The sequence below is a fragment of the Equus asinus genome, chromosome 23, assembly GCF_041296235.1.
Source record: "Equus asinus isolate D_3611 breed Donkey chromosome 23, EquAss-T2T_v2, whole genome shotgun sequence".
NCBI classification, from domain to species: domain Eukaryota; kingdom Metazoa; phylum Chordata; class Mammalia; order Perissodactyla; family Equidae; genus Equus; species Equus asinus.
In genome coordinates, this window is record NC_091812.1 from 63,634,313 (window position 1) to 63,652,383 (window position 18,071).

The 18,071-nt window shown below is 43.0% G+C and overlaps 1 protein-coding gene across 2 annotated transcripts in view; it reads left to right on the forward strand.

Moving 5' to 3' along the window:
- Positions 1–911: 911 nt before the first annotated feature.
- The window catches only part of SPTLC1 (serine palmitoyltransferase long chain base subunit 1), a 47,574-nt gene continuing 30,414 nt past the window's right edge, over positions 912–18,071 (forward strand). The window contains exons 1-5 of one of the 2 annotated variants that reach the window (XM_014854676.3): positions 912–1,053; positions 3,895–4,002; positions 7,001–7,095; positions 9,926–10,019; positions 10,582–10,654. In XM_014854676.3, coding sequence (XP_014710162.2) covers positions 997–1,053; positions 3,895–4,002; positions 7,001–7,095; positions 9,926–10,019; positions 10,582–10,654 — 427 coding nt within the window. In that variant the 5' untranslated portion in view covers positions 912–996. The remainder of the gene's footprint in view (positions 1,054–3,894; positions 4,003–7,000; positions 7,096–9,925; positions 10,020–10,581; positions 10,655–18,071) is intronic. The other variant, XM_044756672.2, reaches the window with a different exon arrangement.

An 18,071-nucleotide genomic window follows, 5' to 3' on the forward strand; every position in this document is an offset into this window, starting at 1 on the left:
CATCACGGGCTAGAGTGTGGATACACTTTCAAACATTTTAAATTGATTGAGCCATTCTGGAGAGCAGTATGGCAGTATTTATTAAAATTAATAATGTTCATACTCTCTAATTAAAATTCCACTTTGAGGAAACTTCCTAAGAAACACTTTGACAAGCACAGAATGATACATGCACATGGATTTACTGCAGCATTGTAACGAGGGAAAAAGTGGAAAAAACCTAAATGTTCACCAACAGGAGCATGTTTAAATAAAATCGAATGAGAAATATATATAACAAATTATTCCAAGATATAGTCCTCTACAGCCATTAAAAATACAAGATTTATAGACCAAAAAAAAAAAACAAGAAAAAAATAACAGAAAAAAGCAACTTGTGAAATAATATTGTCCTTATGATCCCAGCTATATTTAAGAAACCCAATCCAAATAAGCGTGTGTGCACACCACGTTTGCTTATGCCTCCGAAGGCCCTAGAAGGTAGCACACCAAACTGCTCTGACCTGCAAAGCCTGAAACTATGCCTAACACGTGTAAGCGCTACAGGTGTAAGAGTTGGCTATTTTTGTTTATATTTCTGTATTTTTATGATGATCCGTTCCTGGATTACTTACGTAGTTTAAAAGTAAAGACTATGTTTGTGATTAAGTTATAACACTACTTGCACCCAACTACCCGGCGAGGGCAAGAGCCATTCATTATTAATCCCTCCATCTCGAGAGCCCAGCACGTCAACGCCCTGTGGGAACTCCTGCCAGGGGATCCAGCCTGCTGTTTCCCGTCTCTGCCCGAAACCAAAACGGACCCCAAGCTAAAAATAGCCTCCACAATAGAGCCCCAGGCCTCCCGCTTCCCGCCCAGTGCGCAAGCGCCAGTAGGCGGTGCCTAACGCCCGGCCGCCCCTCCCCCTAGGGGTGAAGACGTCACTAGGCCGCGCCGCGCACCGCTTGACGTGCTTGCGGCCCGCCTTCCGGAAGGAAGCGCCAGAGGCTGACTATGGCGACCGCCGCGGAGCAGTGGGTGCTTGTGGAGATGGTACAGGCGCTCTACGAGGTGAGCTCAGCGGCCCGAGGGCCCACACAGCACCCGACCCTGGGCAGGTGGGACGGCTCGTGTGGATTTGTGGTCGGAGGCCTGGGGGGCTCGGTCGGTCACACCCGCACCCTCGGCTGTCCTCGCTGGAAGGGCTCGGGGGCGAACACCGTCCCGGCGACGGAGGGTAGGGAGGGACGGGCGGGAGCCGGCCCCGAGGGTCTCGATTTGAGCGCTGGCCGGCGCGGAGCCCGCTCTGGGTCCTGTCGGGGCGCAGGCAGGGAGCGCGTGGGAGGGGGCGCGGGAGAAAGGCTGGTCCTCAGAAACCGGAGTTGAGACGGATGGTGGAATGAGGTGGTGAAAATAGAGTGGGAGGTCTCAGTTTGGGGAGGTCCTAGGGGAGTCAGGTGCTTGGAACTGTGGAGCAAGTAATAGGGGAAGGAATTGTAATAAGTTGGAGTTTGTCCGTTTTTGTCGGAGAGTGGGGTTAGAAAAGAAGCCCAATGATTTAGAATTTAGGAATATGAAGTAGTTTGTCTTTCTTCCGCATATGTCCGTTTTCTGTCTTGTCAAGATACAGATGTTTGAGTAGATTTTTAAAGGAAGAGTAGTTAAGAAGTTTTTGAAAGGCTGGTTATTTCAGGTATGTTAGATAATAATGAAATCAGAATCTCAGCCTCAGAGAATGTTCATTCATTTGACATGTATTTCCTGAGCTTCGCTGCGCTGTCCAGTAGAACTTTCTGCGCGTTCTCTGAGCTATTCAACACAGTAGCCACATGTGGCTGTTAGGCACTTGAAATGTGTGTAGGTGCAACCGAGGGACTAAATTTTCATATCATTTCACTTAGATGTATATTTAGTTACATGGTGACTAGTGGCTCTGGCATCGGACAGCACAGATCTAGACTGGGAATAGTGCAGTGAACAGGCAAGAGGTAGGCCCTGTGCTTAGAGAACTCACATTCATTTAAGTGAATCTTGGTCTTCTTTTGATAATTTCATTTAAACTTACCATTGCTGCTTACTGGCAGGGGTGATGATGGTGTCCTCCATTTCAAGACTTGTCAGAACTTCCTGAACAACAGGTGACTGAGCAGAGGTGACATAAGCGATGTCCAGCATTAGCTGAATTATAGTAACTAAGATAAGAGCCACTAAAATTGAATGATTGTTTTTAGAAATGAATAATTTTCTGTGATACGTTGTTGTTGCCCTTTTGAAGACTGCATAATTGACTGAGAGTGAGTTTTGGGAGAAGTCGTCCTGGGTGTAACATTTCCAGGAAAAGAAGATGCATTTGTGATTTTTATTAATTCACTAGACAGTACCTCAATTTTTCTTAGGATGATTTCTTTATAGAGTGGGGTGTTTAACTCTTGCCTTGGGCAGATGTTTGCCTGCTAGAATCCAATTACTGAGAAAACCAAAAGGATATTTAGACTAGAGCCCTTGTTCTTAAATGAATTATATTCAAGGGGGATCAGCAATTTTAAAAAATCATCTTAAAGATTTCTGTTCTCGATCCCAGTTTCTATGCACTGGGTATATAGAATTTGAGGAGTCTTGTATAGTGTACCCAAAAAAGAAATAACCGTGTGTGTATGTAACGTATGTGTGTAGTTTGAAAGTTATTTGTACATTGACCTGGAAGTTTACATATGAATGTGTCAGCAGTTTTCCTGTCTCCACATGCTGCAGTTTTTTTAACTGTTGTGAATCATCCTTGCTTTCTTTCTGTCTAATGTTTGAAAATAATTTGTTTGTTTCTAAATGTCTCATTTATTTATTTGTTTATTTATAAAGATTGGCCCTGAGCTAACATCTGTTGCCAATCTTCTTTTCTTGTTTTTCTCGCCCAAGCCCCCCAGTACATAGTTGTATATTCTAGTTGTAGGTCCTTCTAGTTGTGGCATGTGGGATGCTGCCTCAGCATGGCTTGATGAGTGGTGCCATGTCCGCACCCAGGATCCAAACTGGTGAAACCCTGGGCCGCTGAAGCAGAGTGCACAAACTTAACCACTCGGCCACAGGGCTGGCCCCTAAATACCTCTTTTAAATGATTTTCCAGTGACAACCAATTAGAATAAAGCACCCTGTAACTGACTGAGGTTTAGTTGATATCTGGAATCTTCCACATGCACTTAGTGTGTCTAGTTGCATAAAACATAAAAGTCAACCTTGCCTTTATCCTAGAAACATAGAGTTGGAAAGAAGACCTGACGTGGATGTTTCATTATGGCATCTTTATGGCTGTTGACATGGAAAACACTACATACTTTTGGGGAACTACAGTAGAAAAAAGATCTGCTATTCCTTTAAGCATTATAAAGTCTTTTTTTCTCTCTGCCATGTTCCAAGAAAGATTTAAAGAGGCTTAAAAGGGGTACAGAAAATATACTAAGATGTGGAAAATTCTTTAAGAATTGTGGAAACTGGTTTCCAAGTAGCTGTCTTAAGTCATCCGTGGTAGATGGGGGTAGCAGAAGGCTTGTGAAGCTGTGAAATGTTTGTTACGGTCATTTCCCACCAGTAAAAATTTAAATGACCTGGAGGATCTGATCGTTGATGTTGTTTGACATATTGGGATTCTGTGTCAGATTTTATTTTAAAAATTAATTTTTTTCCTTTAAAAATTTTGCAGTTTTAAAGGTAGAGTATTAGAGGTTTTCCATGTGTAGGAGAAATTGCCTAGTGTTAGAAATGGGAAAAGGAATGCGTAGAAATGAAAGGAACTTTGAAAGTAAATTTTAAGAAGTAATAGTTTAAAGGTCATGGGAGGCAGTATATGCGGGTGCATCACATTTTATGTGCAGGTTTTAGAAGGGTTTATTTCATTTCTTTTTTGTATTTCACTCATAGGCTCCTGCTTACCATCTTATTTTGGAAGGAATTCTAATACTCTGGATAATCAGACTTCTTTTCTCTAAAACTTACAAATTACAGGAACGATCTGATCTTACAGTCAAGGTAAGATTAAATCTGTTTTATTATTCAGTATATGATTATAGTTACTGCGTCTTTCCAAAAAGGATTTGTGGCCCCTCAACTATATATGTTAAAATGTTTTCTGTAAGGTAGGGAAATCAGGGGGAATGAAGTATCAGGGTAGACAAAGCATGGGATGCCAGGGATGAAGTCAGTACCCTGAAGAGTACTGTGTTACCGGGCTCTGTGCCTTGCTAGGGGTGAACAGCAGTCTGGTGAATAGATGGTGGAAGGGCAGCATGGGCAGCTGCTGCATTTCGAATGTTCATTTGCAAGATTGCATGAGTTGCTCAGGAAAAGCACCACCATTTCTGAAACCTAAGTGAAAGTGCTTCCTGTGGTCTTCATAAAGGAAATTCGGAGTTGGAAAGAATCCCGCCCCACCCCAAATTGAATTATACTGTGTTCTGAGGGCCCAGCTGAAGGCCAAGTGGGACGAACCTTAGGGAGCAAAAGTGTCTGGCGGGTCTGTGCTGAGGCCCACTTGCAGTCCATTAGTACAGGGACGCGGGGGCTTGAGGGACGGCAGCTTACCCTTCGCTCAGGTTGCAGCACTGGGGAGCTGGGCCCCAGTGTGAGGGGAAAGAGCAGTTTTGGCTGCAGCATGGTTTCTGTCACTTGGATCCTTTCCCTGTGCAGCCCCTAGAGCCTTGTGCCAGAATGCTCAGGGAGACAGGGTCTGGGAGAGATGTTTTCCCACAAAAATCTCTAAAAATTTTGGTTCACAAGGCAGCATTGAGTACAGCACAGAGATGAAGCTCTGGGCTTTACTTGCTGGAGCATTCACAGGAGAAAGTTTGAGTGGAGTGGAATTACCACAGCAATGTGGCGATTGCCTCCCTGTTTTTGCTGACTGGCTGCTGCTGTCCTGATCATCAATATTAATCATGAGACAGTCAGGCAGTGTGCCCTAGGGGACATGCAGCAAATGGTTCTTAGGGCAAATAAGTTTTGGAAACCTGGGTAAAGCAGAGTAAAGATTGTCTCATCACATGATTTCTTTTTTTTCTTAAAGATTGGCACCTGAGCTAACATCTGTTGTCAGTCTTCCTTTTCCCCCCCACTTCTTCTCCCTGAAGCGCCCCCCCCCATACCTAGTTGTATATTCTAGTTGTAGGTCCTTCTAGTTCTGCTATGTGGGACACCGCCTCAGCATGGCCTGACGAGTGCTGCTAGGTCTGTGCCCAGGTGCCATGTCCCCACCCACGATCTGAACTGGCAGAACCCCGGGCCTTCAAAGCAAGTGCCTGAACTTAACCACTCAGCCACGGGGCTGGGGCCCTGCATAATTTCTTATGACCTTTAATATGGCAGTGGATATTTGAACCTCTCTTTGAAGGGATGCCCTAAACTTCACCACAGTTCCTCCCTTCCTTTTTTGTGAATACCTTGTGGCATTAGGCTGCCATGGAGCAGTCTTTCAATAGCATTACAGTAAGACTGGGCCATGTAGGTCAGAAATCCTGTCTCTCCTTTTTTCCCTTGGTATTTAGGAACTCCTTGTGAATGATTATGTGGCCATGAAACAGATTTCTAGCCCAGATTTGTAAGAGCTGATCAATCCTAATATTCTTAGTTTTAATTTAAACATTTCAATTAGAGTTGGAAGCAATCCTCCTCACCCCGCTACTCCCCTCCTCCCCACCTAGACTGAATTGTGATGTGTTCTCTATGGGACTTAGCTCAAGGCATGCTGGGCGAGCCTTAGGAAGCAGAAGTGTCTAAAGAATCCACACATATATACATTTTTAAAAAGAATGATACCTGAAAATAATTTTAGAATAATCCTTGAAAGCAAAACTTAGCTGAAGCAAGATTCAGTCATCAGTGACATCTTACCCTGAAAGCTGTGGAAGGAAGAAAAAAACTGTGAGTGTTTTTAAAGCTTCACTTATGGCAATGTAGACGAAATGCCCTTCTCAGTTTTATAAATCTGCAGAGGCTCTTGAATACCAAGGGATCTTGAGTTGATTCTAATGTCTCTCTCCATGGTAGCAAGTGGATGGTCTGCTGGACCCATACCCCAGGCTTGTGTGGGCTACAGTTCTCTCCCATGCGGTCAGTGGCAGAAACAGATGAGGAATTTATTGGTTGATTTGTTCAGCCAGTGTTTTTGAGTGCCTCAGCATCAGGTGAAGCAGGTGAATCGGGCTCTTGGCCCTGCCCTGGAGTTAGCTCTCAGGAGAAAAATGCACAGAAGCATGTGACAGAAGTATGAGAACAGAACCATTGAGAGTGGGCCTGTCTGTAAGGCAAGAATGGCTGTGACTGTTAGGTTAATTTAGGTACCTCGTGTTATCTTGTACATCCAGACTACATTTTCCAGGTTACCTTTTTTTCTGATTCAAGAAAGGATAAGAAACTCAAATAGTCAAGGTAGTTGTCATGCATGAAGTAACGGACAAAAGAGAGTGGCTTTTTATGAGAAATTTCCAAGCAACTAAGTCCCATTATAATAATAATTATAAGAGAGTCTTTTTCTATATTTCAGCTACTTCTGAATCCCTGCCAATGGCTCGTGGAAAACAGTGCTTTGTGGTCTAGATGATCCCTTCCCATGACTGGCATCTGTAAGGACTTAGGGTCTGGCTATCTGTAATATCATGGAACGGGCTGAGCTCACTACCCACGGTCGTGCGTCTCACCTTTGTGTTGTAGACTTCTTTTTGTCTTGCTGTCAGTATAAGTTATATTTCCTACTTCCCACAGTGCAAAATCCTGAGCAGAGAGATAAAGTTTTCTTAACTTTTGCAGTCACACACAAAGCTACATGGAAAAAGAGCCTTTAGCCTGTGATGAGGAAAGAGGCGAGGGGTTAAGCGCAGAAAATTCACTAGTGATTTCCAGCCACAACAGCTGGACCTCTGTTTCTAGCTATGTGTTCGTTATGACGGTTCCCTTTCAACAAACAATTTGGGTACTGCTGGAGTTGCTGTCCAGTGATGCACTGTGCTGTGTTTTAACTCCTTATCTCCTGTAGGAAAAGGAAGAATTGATTGAAGAGTGGCAACCAGAACCTCTTGTTCCTCCTGTCCCAAAAGACCATCCTGCTCTCAACTACAACATCGTTTCCGGGTAAATTGGTCCGCTACTCGAAGGACTTGTGTATTGGTTCCTGTAGGTGTGCTCGCCGACGTGTACAGTGCTTTCTAGTGTAGTATTTCTTTCTTAACTAAAAAAAACATTCAGAAATTTCTAGAGATCACTGCTTTAGTCCCCAATATAAAGCTTTCTTTTAGGGATGGTATGGGCATTTTTTATAGTCTCTAATTTAGGCATTACAGTTTGTTCCTTTTTTCTATTAAAAAAAGATCTTTTGTCAGAGTACTATACACACATGATATTTCAGATGGTCATTTAAAATGAAAACACTCCTGCTTGGTCCCACTGGGGTGCTCTGTTCTTTTTGTTTTTTTTTTTTTTTAAAGATCGGCACATGAGCTATCAACCGTTGCCAATATTCTTTTTTTTTTTTTCTGCTTTATCCCCCCAAACCCCCCCATACATAGCTGTATATCTTAGTTGCAGGTCCTTCTAGTTGTGGGATGTGGGACCCCCCCTCAACGTGGCCTGACGGGCGGTGCCATGTCCACGCCCAGGATCTGAACCCTGGGCCGCCGCAGCAGAGTGTGCAAACTTAACCACTCGGCCACGGAGCCGGCCCCAGGTGCTCTGTTCTTTATTTCCTTCATCCTCAGCGCCCACGTCCATTCTCCTCCCCACTGAGGCACCCACTGTGATACTTTCATTATGCTTCCTATTAACATTTCGTGTGTTATATATTTCCATGCTATTAAAATGATATGTTTTAGTATTTTGATGTATGTGTCTTTGAAACCACACAGTCTTGATATTTTATGAATGTGTATTTTTAATTTTATGCTCTAGACTTCGTTCTGATTTTTTACAAGATTTTTACTCAAAACATTTTCCGACAAATATTTGAGTGCCTACTATGTTTAAGGAATGTGCTGAGCAGATTAGTTTATAGTAATAAATCAAAATCTTTGTTCTCCTGGGGCAGACAGACCAACAATGAAGTGATTAGAAGGTTAGCTGTGTTAAGGGGTGTGAAGAAATAGCAGAGCAGGGCAAACAGAGTGAGGGGGTTGCTAGATGTGCCTCTTGTTTGTTTCTTCTCCCTGCTGCATAATATTCTGTTGTGTGTTGTCACCGCCTTCCACTTAGCCGTTTTTCTCAAGTGGGTACCTAAGCTGCCCCACTCCCCACTGCACAGAAAATCCTGTGATAATATCCCCTTGCAGACTGAGTCTCCTGGGTGGTGTCGAACCCGGAGTGTGTGCTGATTTATGGCCGTCTCATTTCCCTGTGGGACTTTTTAACGTTGTGATCCACCTGTCTGTGCTCCCCTGAGTTTGTATATGGGGATTCCGGTTTTCCTCACAGCCCTGTCTGGCAACATTGTTTTATTTTACATTTCTCTCATTATTTGAACCTTTGAGTATCATTTCATCTACTTATTAGCTGCTGGCGTTTTCTCCTTCTGTGAATGCCTCTTCGTATCTTGTACCTCTTTTTCTACCTGATTCCCAGCTGGTCTTTTGATTAGCAAGGCTCCTATATACTTCGTAGGTTTTAATCCTTGGTCAGTTTTTGATGTTGATTCTAAAACACCTTTTTTTCCTGTATTAATATCTCTAAAATGGGGGTGGATCTTGTAGCTGCCGAGAGTCGTCGTCAGCCAGGGGGGTTGTCACTGCCTGTGTACCGATGAACCGGCTCACGGCTCTGCTTGCTGCCAGCGCTTAGTTGGGTTATGACTGCTGCTGGTAAGTCAGTCAGCTGATGGCGGGGGAAATGGCCAGACCCCTGTGAGCAGATGAACAGAGGTGGCTGTGACTAAGGCTGTGAACATCCCTTTCTGCTGCCTTTGGATAATAGCAGCTTACTTTTTAGAAGCATGTGGTTCGATTGGGGAAAGGTGAAACTAGGAGTTTAACGTAGAGAATGGGTGACACTAATTTGTTGGGTAATCTCAGAGATGAAAGTGGAGCGTCCTCCTGAGCAATGCTGGGATACTCCTGATGGCGGGGAGGAGAATACTGTGTGAATCCCCGTGGTATCCGTGGCTTCACAGGGGAGCAGATGGCCAGAACTCGGGTAATAAGCTTAGGAATGTCTTGACTGATTTATCTTGCTTATATTTTCCTTTATGTAAGTAAAAAAGTAGCGTGACAAAAATCTCTGTCTATGAACGCCTAATAGAACTTTTCATTAAATATAAATAAAAAATTCTAGATGAAAAGAAAACGTAGTTACATTTTAATGGGCACTGTTTTTCTTCCTTAGTGGTAGATAAAATACAGTTGATACCATCTGAAGTACAAGAAATCTCTTTATCACCCACCTGTTAACTTTGTCTTTGGTATCTTCATTGAACAAAACTTCTTAATTTTAACTTTAGACCTGGGGAGCATGTCCCACTTATTCTTTTAGTGGCTTCCTATAAATAACAGGTATTTTTAAACCGCGTAACTGTCAGATCGTAACTTGCTCTGCTTAGTCTTGCTTTTGCTCTTGATCTTTTTATATTTCCTCCCTGTTTGTCGTATTCCAGATTTTTTTCTGGGGTACCTTATTTAGCTGCTTCTTTCTTAAGTGAGTTTTAAGACCAAAGCAGAGATTTGCCATTCATCTATCCACCTTGGAATTTATTTAAGTAGTGCAGGGTAGACTAGTAAGAACATTTGAATTAAATCTGATTTTTTTAATACCGTTTTCTAATTTTTCCTTTTAAAAATGAAAAATAAAAGCTAGGAGCCTGGTATGCAAATAGGGTACCACAACAACACTCATGTGACCTGTCTGCCTCCAGGGTAAGGTGACAGGGTGCGCCCTGTCCCAGAATGTCTGCTGATGTGTGCCATTCTTGTCTCTTCCCCAGCCCTCCAAGCCACAGCATCGTGGTGAATGGAAAAAAGTGTGTAAACTTTGCCTCATTTAATTTTCTTGGACTCTTGGATAATCCTAGGGTCAAGGTAAGTAGCACATATACTGAAGTGGACCAATAGCCTCACTGACGTAGAATAAGGGACAAACGCAGCATGTCGGAGAGGTCTGTGTGAGTGAGTGCCGTTATTCTTCTGACAGCTGTAGCCTGGGTTTTGACAAAGGGTAGCAAGAGGGTCTGAAGTGGCTTAGTGATGGGTGACAGCCAGAGAACTGTGTGTGCCAGACCTGGCTCATAGTCAGAGATGTGTCTAGGAAATGGCCCCATCTTCTGTTGGGATTCTGGGCCAGTGAACATTTTTGAGGAAAAGCTTATGTCCATAAACGCCAAAAAAGTATAAAGGCATCGTGTTGACCAGATTTTGATAATCGAGCTAAAGTACAACTTGTCTGTGTTTTAAGTCATAAACCTAAATCATTATGTCTGTCTTTTCTTTATATCCTGTTGTTAGAATTGTCATAGTTCTAAGAAAGGAAGGAGAGCTGGGGAGGGAGGAAAGAGGAGCCATGTGGGTTCGAGAATAGGAAATGTCAGTTTCGAACTCTTAACGTAAATCATTAAAATCTAATTTTTTTTTTACTTCCACAAAGGCAGCAGCTTTGGCGTCTCTGAAGAAGTATGGTGTGGGGACTTGTGGACCTAGAGGATTTTATGGCACATTTGGTATGTTTCTGTCGTGTTTTTCAGACTGCTACTTTCGAGAATTAAGATTGTTTGATTTCAAAACTCCTTAGAAAAGATATCCTTAATTAGTTGTGGTGTTAAGCTGGTGAGTGCCATTTCTTATCCAGCTTTCTAGAACATTTCCTGTTGGGAACCGTTGGTGGGAGGTGCGTTGGTCTGGGTTGAATGTCACTTGTGGAGAGGAGCCGCAGGTGCCTCAGGTACGCTGTCTTGGTCGGCTGAAGCCTGAGCTGCTGTCGCAGTGCCCCCAGAGACGGGTGTGAGGAGGCACAGTCGGGCATGCACGGCAGGGGGATGGGGAAGGGTCTGGTATTGGGTGGCTCTGCTCTTCACAGCTGTGCAGGAGCCCGGATCTTCCCGTCTCGTTGCTCTAGTGCCAAAGGCGCCGGCCTTCGTGACGAGCCACGTGGTGCGGGTGAGAGAGCAGGAGTGCAGGGCGGCAGAACCCTATTGGGCGGGCGGCTTGCACATCACTGCCCACAGTCCACTGGTGAGAACACAGCCCGGGCCATGCCTCGCTGCAAAGGGGGCTAGGAGCTAGCTCCAGCTGGGCAGCTGCCACGTGCAGGGGAGAAAGGCAAGAACAGACTGGGAGGCGATCGACTACGTAGCTCTTTTCTTTCTAGGATGAAAATGAAGGATCCTTGATTTCCTTGTGTGGATGACCGGGGACAGGCTAACTATGTACTAGGATGAGAGTGTGATTTCATACACTGCGAACTCCCTAACTCAGAGGCATCGCAGAAGACCTGGCATTTTGTGGTTATTTTTATAAAGTGTATGTTGTTCTTTGCTTCTGGGAACTTTGAACATGTTAAATAATTGTTCAAATGAATATATTACTGGAAATAATATTCTGGCTTACAAAATGTCAGAGTGTAGGGAAAGTAGAGCAAGGAAAGTCTCTTCTGTCCTCTGTCCTCTTTTCCATTTCTGGGTCTTTCTGTGTTTTTTTCACTTTAACAATTCAGATATTTTTAAGAGAGTGCCTTTCTTCATTCCTTAGCTAGTTTAGTGGTTAAATTATTTGTACTGGAAACAGATGATTGGGGGTTAGTGTCCAAGAATCTACAGCTGTAAAGGATCTTAAAAATCTTGTATTCCAGCATCCCAGCTATTCGAAGAAGAATGGAAAGCCCAGAGAGGTTGAGTGACTTCCTCATGGACACACAGCTCATTAATTTCAGCCCTAAAACTAGAAACCAAGTGTCTTGACTCCCAATCTTAATGGCAAGATCAAAGACTTAAGCTCAAAGCAGTGTCTCCTCTCCTCTAGTCTAGTGCAAACCTGGGTTGTTTGCTTGGTTTTTATGGGTAGGGAATTATTTCCTTGATAAGTATTAGAAAACTAGAAAAGGCGTTTTTTTTTTATGGGGTTGTTTGTTGTAATCTGATCAACAAGGCTTGCTTTCCGTGATCTGCTTGCTAGGGTAAAGAAGTTGCTTTCTTAAAAGCCTCTTTTTCTAGTGGATTTTATTTGCATGTGTGACATTGGCCCCTGCTTGGGAGTTAATCTGAGAAGACAGATAAGAGATTTATTGCTAAATCAAGACGTGGAAAAAAAAAATTCAAATCTTTGAGACAATTTTTCCCAGAGCAGTGGAAATATATTGTTAAAACAGCCCAGTCAGCTTTTCATTTGGATCACCTGAAGTTTTGGATGTATAGTAGGGTGCTTTGTGCTTCCAAATGTAGGGTCTTTAGATGAATGGTTTTCAAATTCATTTTCTTGATTGAATAATTTGGTCCATGATATAAAATTCAAAAGGTTTACAGAGATGGAGAGTGGAGTCTCCCCACCACCATCCACTCTCAAAAGACCACTCTCAGTGGTTTCTCGTTCATTCTTCCGAAGACTTTTTTTCAGCTGATGCAAACCACTTCCATACATACATTTCCCCCCTTCTTTTTACAACTATGATAGCATATCACATATGTGTTCTGTCCCTTGCCGTTGGATTGAGTTTGTTTTAAATTTAAATTGGATTGATGTTTCCAGTGTCTGAATGGGTCACCACAGTGGTGTAATGAACACATAGCTGTGTACGAACTCCTCTATCAACTGTCTTATTGGTCACTGAGTCCTTATCCTAACTGCGGTTGAAGGTTCAGACAGACTGTGGCATCTGGACAAAGGTTGGAGGTTAATTTGCATTGTGGTGGTTTTGTAACAAGACACCAAACAACAGCTTGTCTTAAGGTAACACCCTCCAAGTGTGTCAGCCTCTGATAAGCACACCGCGTTCCATTGGAACAGTTGCCCATGCTTACTTGTCATCTTCCTTTCTTTCTTTATAATATTGTCCATATTTTTCGTTTTTGGTTTTCCAACAGGATATTTTCAGTGTTTTTCCTTATTCTGGAAGTAATTACTTAAATTATTGTAGTTACATTAAATTACCTTGAAATTTCAGTGTTAGATAAGATCAGAGAAGCTACTTGAGGTCAGCTAAGGCTGAATTTTAAATCTCTAAAATACCCTCCACAATTAAATTATTCTGAATATTTAGGGTATGTTTGCCCTTTGAGCTACATAAAGCAGATGTGAGGACCCCTTTCCTCTCGTTTGAAGATGCTTGTGCATTCGTGAGGCCTGGGGTCTCTTTTCTGAACCCCAAAAGCTTGCTTTTGATTTTGTCTTTTTTTTTCTTGAAGTGTTACGTTCAGGCATCCATTTTCAAAGATGTAAATTCTCTCCGATCTTTGCTCAACTTTTCAGATCATGAATGTAAATCACTTGTAAAAGTAAATTTCCATGTTAAAACATTCTCTCTTTTTTTTCACTATAACGTGTACATGACATTAGATGATTAATACAGAAAAAGAAAATTGAACAACGATTGAGTTAAAATTCATCTAGTTTCTTAGGCTAAACGTTCTCCTGCCTCCTAAAGGCCTGGCAGGTAGAAGTAAACAAGTTCTTATGACATTCTTACAAGGACTATGTGATCAGAAGGTTTTCTGCCTTCTCATTTTATTGTTTTAGTGTGGATTTTAGAACCAAGCAAGTGGTTTTATCAGGTTGTGGAGCCTTCCTTTCCTCTAAGGCCAATGGGATCCCAGTGTACTTTCATAGTTTCTGGTTGAACTTCTTCGTTTATTTGTTTTGTTTTTAATACATTCAGATCTCGTTTACCTGTGGTTTATCACTGGTGCCCCAGGATCTACTTTGCATATACAATGCCTCCTTGGCTCTTTGGTCTTAAACTAGATCAAAAGATAATGGCAGGGTTTCATGGTGAGCGATAGTGGCATTTGTTTTCTGGAGCCAATAGTAAACAATTGTTCATTTGTTTATTTTTAAAAATATTTTCTTTCTTTGTTTTAGCACGGTCAACTGACCCATGATTGCATATTTTAGTAGGAAGAACATTTGGTCATAAAATTCCTGGATCTGCCACTTCTTCCTCCCAGTAATGGGACTGTAGTTTTCACAATGTAGTGGGGGAACAGCCTTCTTTGCACAGCTTAGAACATTTTGGTAAGAATCACATAAGATTCTGTGTGTGAAAACATTCACTGTATTTATGTTCTGATGAGTGTATAAATGATATTGTTTTTACTTTTAATAAAAATTGTCCAAGTCTCAAGGGACTTTTAAAAAAAGTGTGTAACACAAAAATATGGAGGCCTTAGGAGAAAATGTAGTTGGTTGATTGTTTTTAGACTGTTCTAAAGTTGGTAGTTTAATGGGCTTTCCTCTGCAAAACAACCAAGAAGGCTCTAACATCTCTTCTTCTTCTGAGCAGATGTCATATAAATGGGAAGCTGAACAAGGGGCTTTAATGTGAGATAGTCCTCAAGTATTTGGGATTTGGATGACTTAATTAGAAGATAGTGCAACTTTTTTCCTTTTAAAAGAAGATCTTTTCTTTTATTCTACAAATATTGATTTAGTTGATTAAACACTTACACAGCCTATTCCACGCCAGGCTTTGTTCTGAGTGTTTTATAAGCATTAATTCATGCAGGTCTCGTAAGAATCCTTGAGGTGGGTATAGCTGTTACCCATTTGCTAGAGGAAGGACCTGAGAGACACAGCAGTTTCAGGCCTGTCCAGGGTCCACATCTGGTGATGAGGTAGCCCAGATCTGAACCCCCTGTGATGACCGCCATGGTCAGGCCCTGCGCTGGGTGCTGGGCATCCCATACTGGCCCTGCCTCCCATCTCTTACGTTCTGGTGAGGGAGCAGATGGGAGAAAGGACAGCGAGTGGCTTTCCGGCCACCTCCTTCCATGGCCTTCCCTATTGCAATCATTCCTGGCAGTGAATTGGAGAATGTAGCTAGCACTTTACTTGCATTCCATGCAAATCTATGGCCAATCAGTAAAATGGATCATACACACAGAAGACAACATCAGAAGTCGGGGAATATGCCCTGGCAGTTTTCCTGTTTGCTGCCTCCCCCTCCCTTGGGTTGAGAGTTTCTTTGTTGCCCAGAGTAGCTATCATACATCGAGAGAAGTTATGCAGCTCTCCATACTTATCTATCACAAAACCAGCTTTCCAAGGCTGACAGCAGCGAAAACCCAATGTGTTTAGATAGGAGGAGGAAAAAAGGCCAGTCTTTTTTAAACTTTTGGGATTAGGCAAGAGCCAATAAGTCATTGATTTATTGTATAGAGATTCTTCTTACCTCTTTATGGCAACAACATAAAAACGGTTATGAGTATATATAACGATGAGAATACTCCGAAAATACAGTTTTCATCCTCTGGGCAGCTAACTCTAAAGCCCTGAAACAAAGCCAGGATTGTCTTAGTGCATCCTTGCTAATCCATGAGAAGATCATTTCAGAAGTCTACAGGATGATTTGACATCCCTTTTGTAGTTAGCAAAGATAGTTTGCATCCATAGGATGTTTTTTCTTTTTGAAATGGAGCTGTTGAATGAAAGCAATTCATTGTGGCTTGTGTTGTCCATCTGCTAGCTAAATTGTGGAGATTTGGTGTAGATAGTCCCAATTGAGAGGTGCATTGCAATTTGAAGGAGGTGTCCTGTGGGGGCTCTGCCCTCACCTCTGATCAGAAGAGAGAGGCAGTGGGGTGGCGGCTCCTGCCTGAAGGGAGGATGCTCAGCACTCAAGCCGAGGAAAGGGTAGGCCTGGGTGAGGGGTGTCTGTGCTCGGCTGCATGGGGGCGGCTGGTTCTCTGGTGCTCTGCTCCTTTCCTCGTGTTTGTCAGATTTTGCCTGAAACTTTCCCTGGCAGCATCACTCATAGATGAGTGGACAGTCAGGTGCAGGGTCGAGTCCTCAGACTTTGTGGTGTCGATGTCTCATATCTGATGCTTGAAGAGCTAAGGGCCTTTTTGGTACCATTTTGATCAAATGGAATACATTCTTCTTAACTTCATTATTGTAGAAGCCCACATTTATTTAATGTTGATATATTGAAAGTGTCATTTTTACAAAATGACTATCACCGATTGGTAATGGAAATCAAATGGTAATTCTTGTGTTTTTAGCATAATAGACTATGTTGGTACACATTTAAACTGACAAATAGGAAGAAGCATGCTTAGTTTTTTATCATCACTTGATTGCCGTGGGATAGATAGTTGATTTTCACAGTTCTGTAACATCCTTGAAGAAGTCTATAAATAAAATGGGCTTCAATTTATTTTTTTTTCTGGATATTGCTGCTGAATGTTCTAATTCCTCACTATATCTCTCTCGCCTTCAAATTGGGGTTTAATTTAGACCATCTGTGTCCTCTGCTCCCTCGCTCACTGGCTGGTTCCCACCCCAGCCTTTGGTTTACAGTCTAGTGTTCTCTGTCTTCAGTCAGAAACCACTGTGGATGTGTTGTAGTTCTGAGTGTGGGAGGTACCCCGGGGCTTCAGACCAGTAGGTGAGAGGCACAGCGTAGCCTTGTACCCGCTCTCCGGGCCTCAAGCTCTCCAATGACAGCTGCCAGGTGCTTCTCTCAGCTACGTCACTTTGTCAGTGGCAGAAATTCTGTATTTCTCCCTGATCCAGTGCTTATCAGAGTATCTGTCTTTATGTGGTATTACTAAATGTTTGATTAATAAATGAATTAACCAAGAAGAGTGTTGGACCCCGCTCATCTCCTTTTTAAAATGCAGTCCTTTGTGAAGTTGCAACTTTTATATTTCTTAATTTTGCCTTTTACAATAGTCCTCCCTTATCCAGTGGACGCCTGAAGTCACGGATAGTATTGAACCTATATATACTATGTTTTTTCCTGAACATACATACCTTTGGTAAAGTTTAATTTATAAATTAGGCACACTAAGAAATTAGCAACAATACCTAATATTAAATAAAACTGTTATAACAATATACTGTAATAAAAGTTACCATAGATCTTAGCAACCTCAGCATATGATTTTTTTCCTTTCCTTATTAAGTTGAGAACTCAATTTTTTTCGCTTAAAGGAAGCACTTTACGGCTTCTCTTTGGCATATCTGAATTGCCAGCATCACTGATCTTATGCTTTGGGGCCATTATTAAGTGAAATAAGGGTTCCATGAACGCAAGCCCTGCAGTACAGAGACAGTCGATCTGATAGCCGAGATGGCTACTAAGTGACTAACGGCGGGTGGCCTCTACAGCGTGGACCTGCTGGACAGAGGGATGATTCACGTCCTGGGCAGGATGGAGGGGGATGGCGTGAGATTTCATCGCACTACTCAGAGTGATGCACAGTTTACAACTTATGAATTGTTTATTTCTGGAGTTTTTCATTTAATATTTTCGGGCTGAGGTTGACTGCGGGTATCTGAAACCTCAGAAAGCGAAGCTGCAGACGGGGGGAGTGCTGTCCTAGTCAGAAGCATCACAGTAAGATTAGCTTGCCTCTGACGAGTCAGTGCGTGGGTTTACAGATTTTAGATGTTTTATTCAGTTGTGCTAAGAAGTTGTTTCTTTGTTTCCTGTGCCTGAACGGGCCTTACTCACTTGTCCCTTCCTGGAAGGTGGTGGAAACCCTACCCTTGACACTTAACCATGTCTCTGTCCTTACAGTGGAAATACTTAGTCCACTCAAAATCAAGCTTTGTACCCAGCTGGGTTAAGTCATCTCTTTTGTGTTTCTCAGTCCTTCGGGTCTTGTCCCTCTCCCGCTTCCCACTAAGAAGGCTTCTGGGGGTGAGGTGGCATCCCTGTCCTTCTGGAGCAGGAAGGGGCAGGGCCCGGCCTTCTCCCTGGTCTCTGCAGTGAGGCGCCAGTGCTGGTGCTCCCTGAAGGGAAGGCTCATGCTGAGGGGCGGCAGTTCACTGGTCTCCTGGAGTGATGTCCCCACCCATGGGACCCCGACATCTGGGTGGGAGGGCTCTGCCAGGCCATCAGCCCTCCCCACCACCCCTCAGTGGGGAACGTCTGAGTCCCCTGCAACTGCCTCAACTTCCAAGTTCCCCTCAGGGCACGTGCCG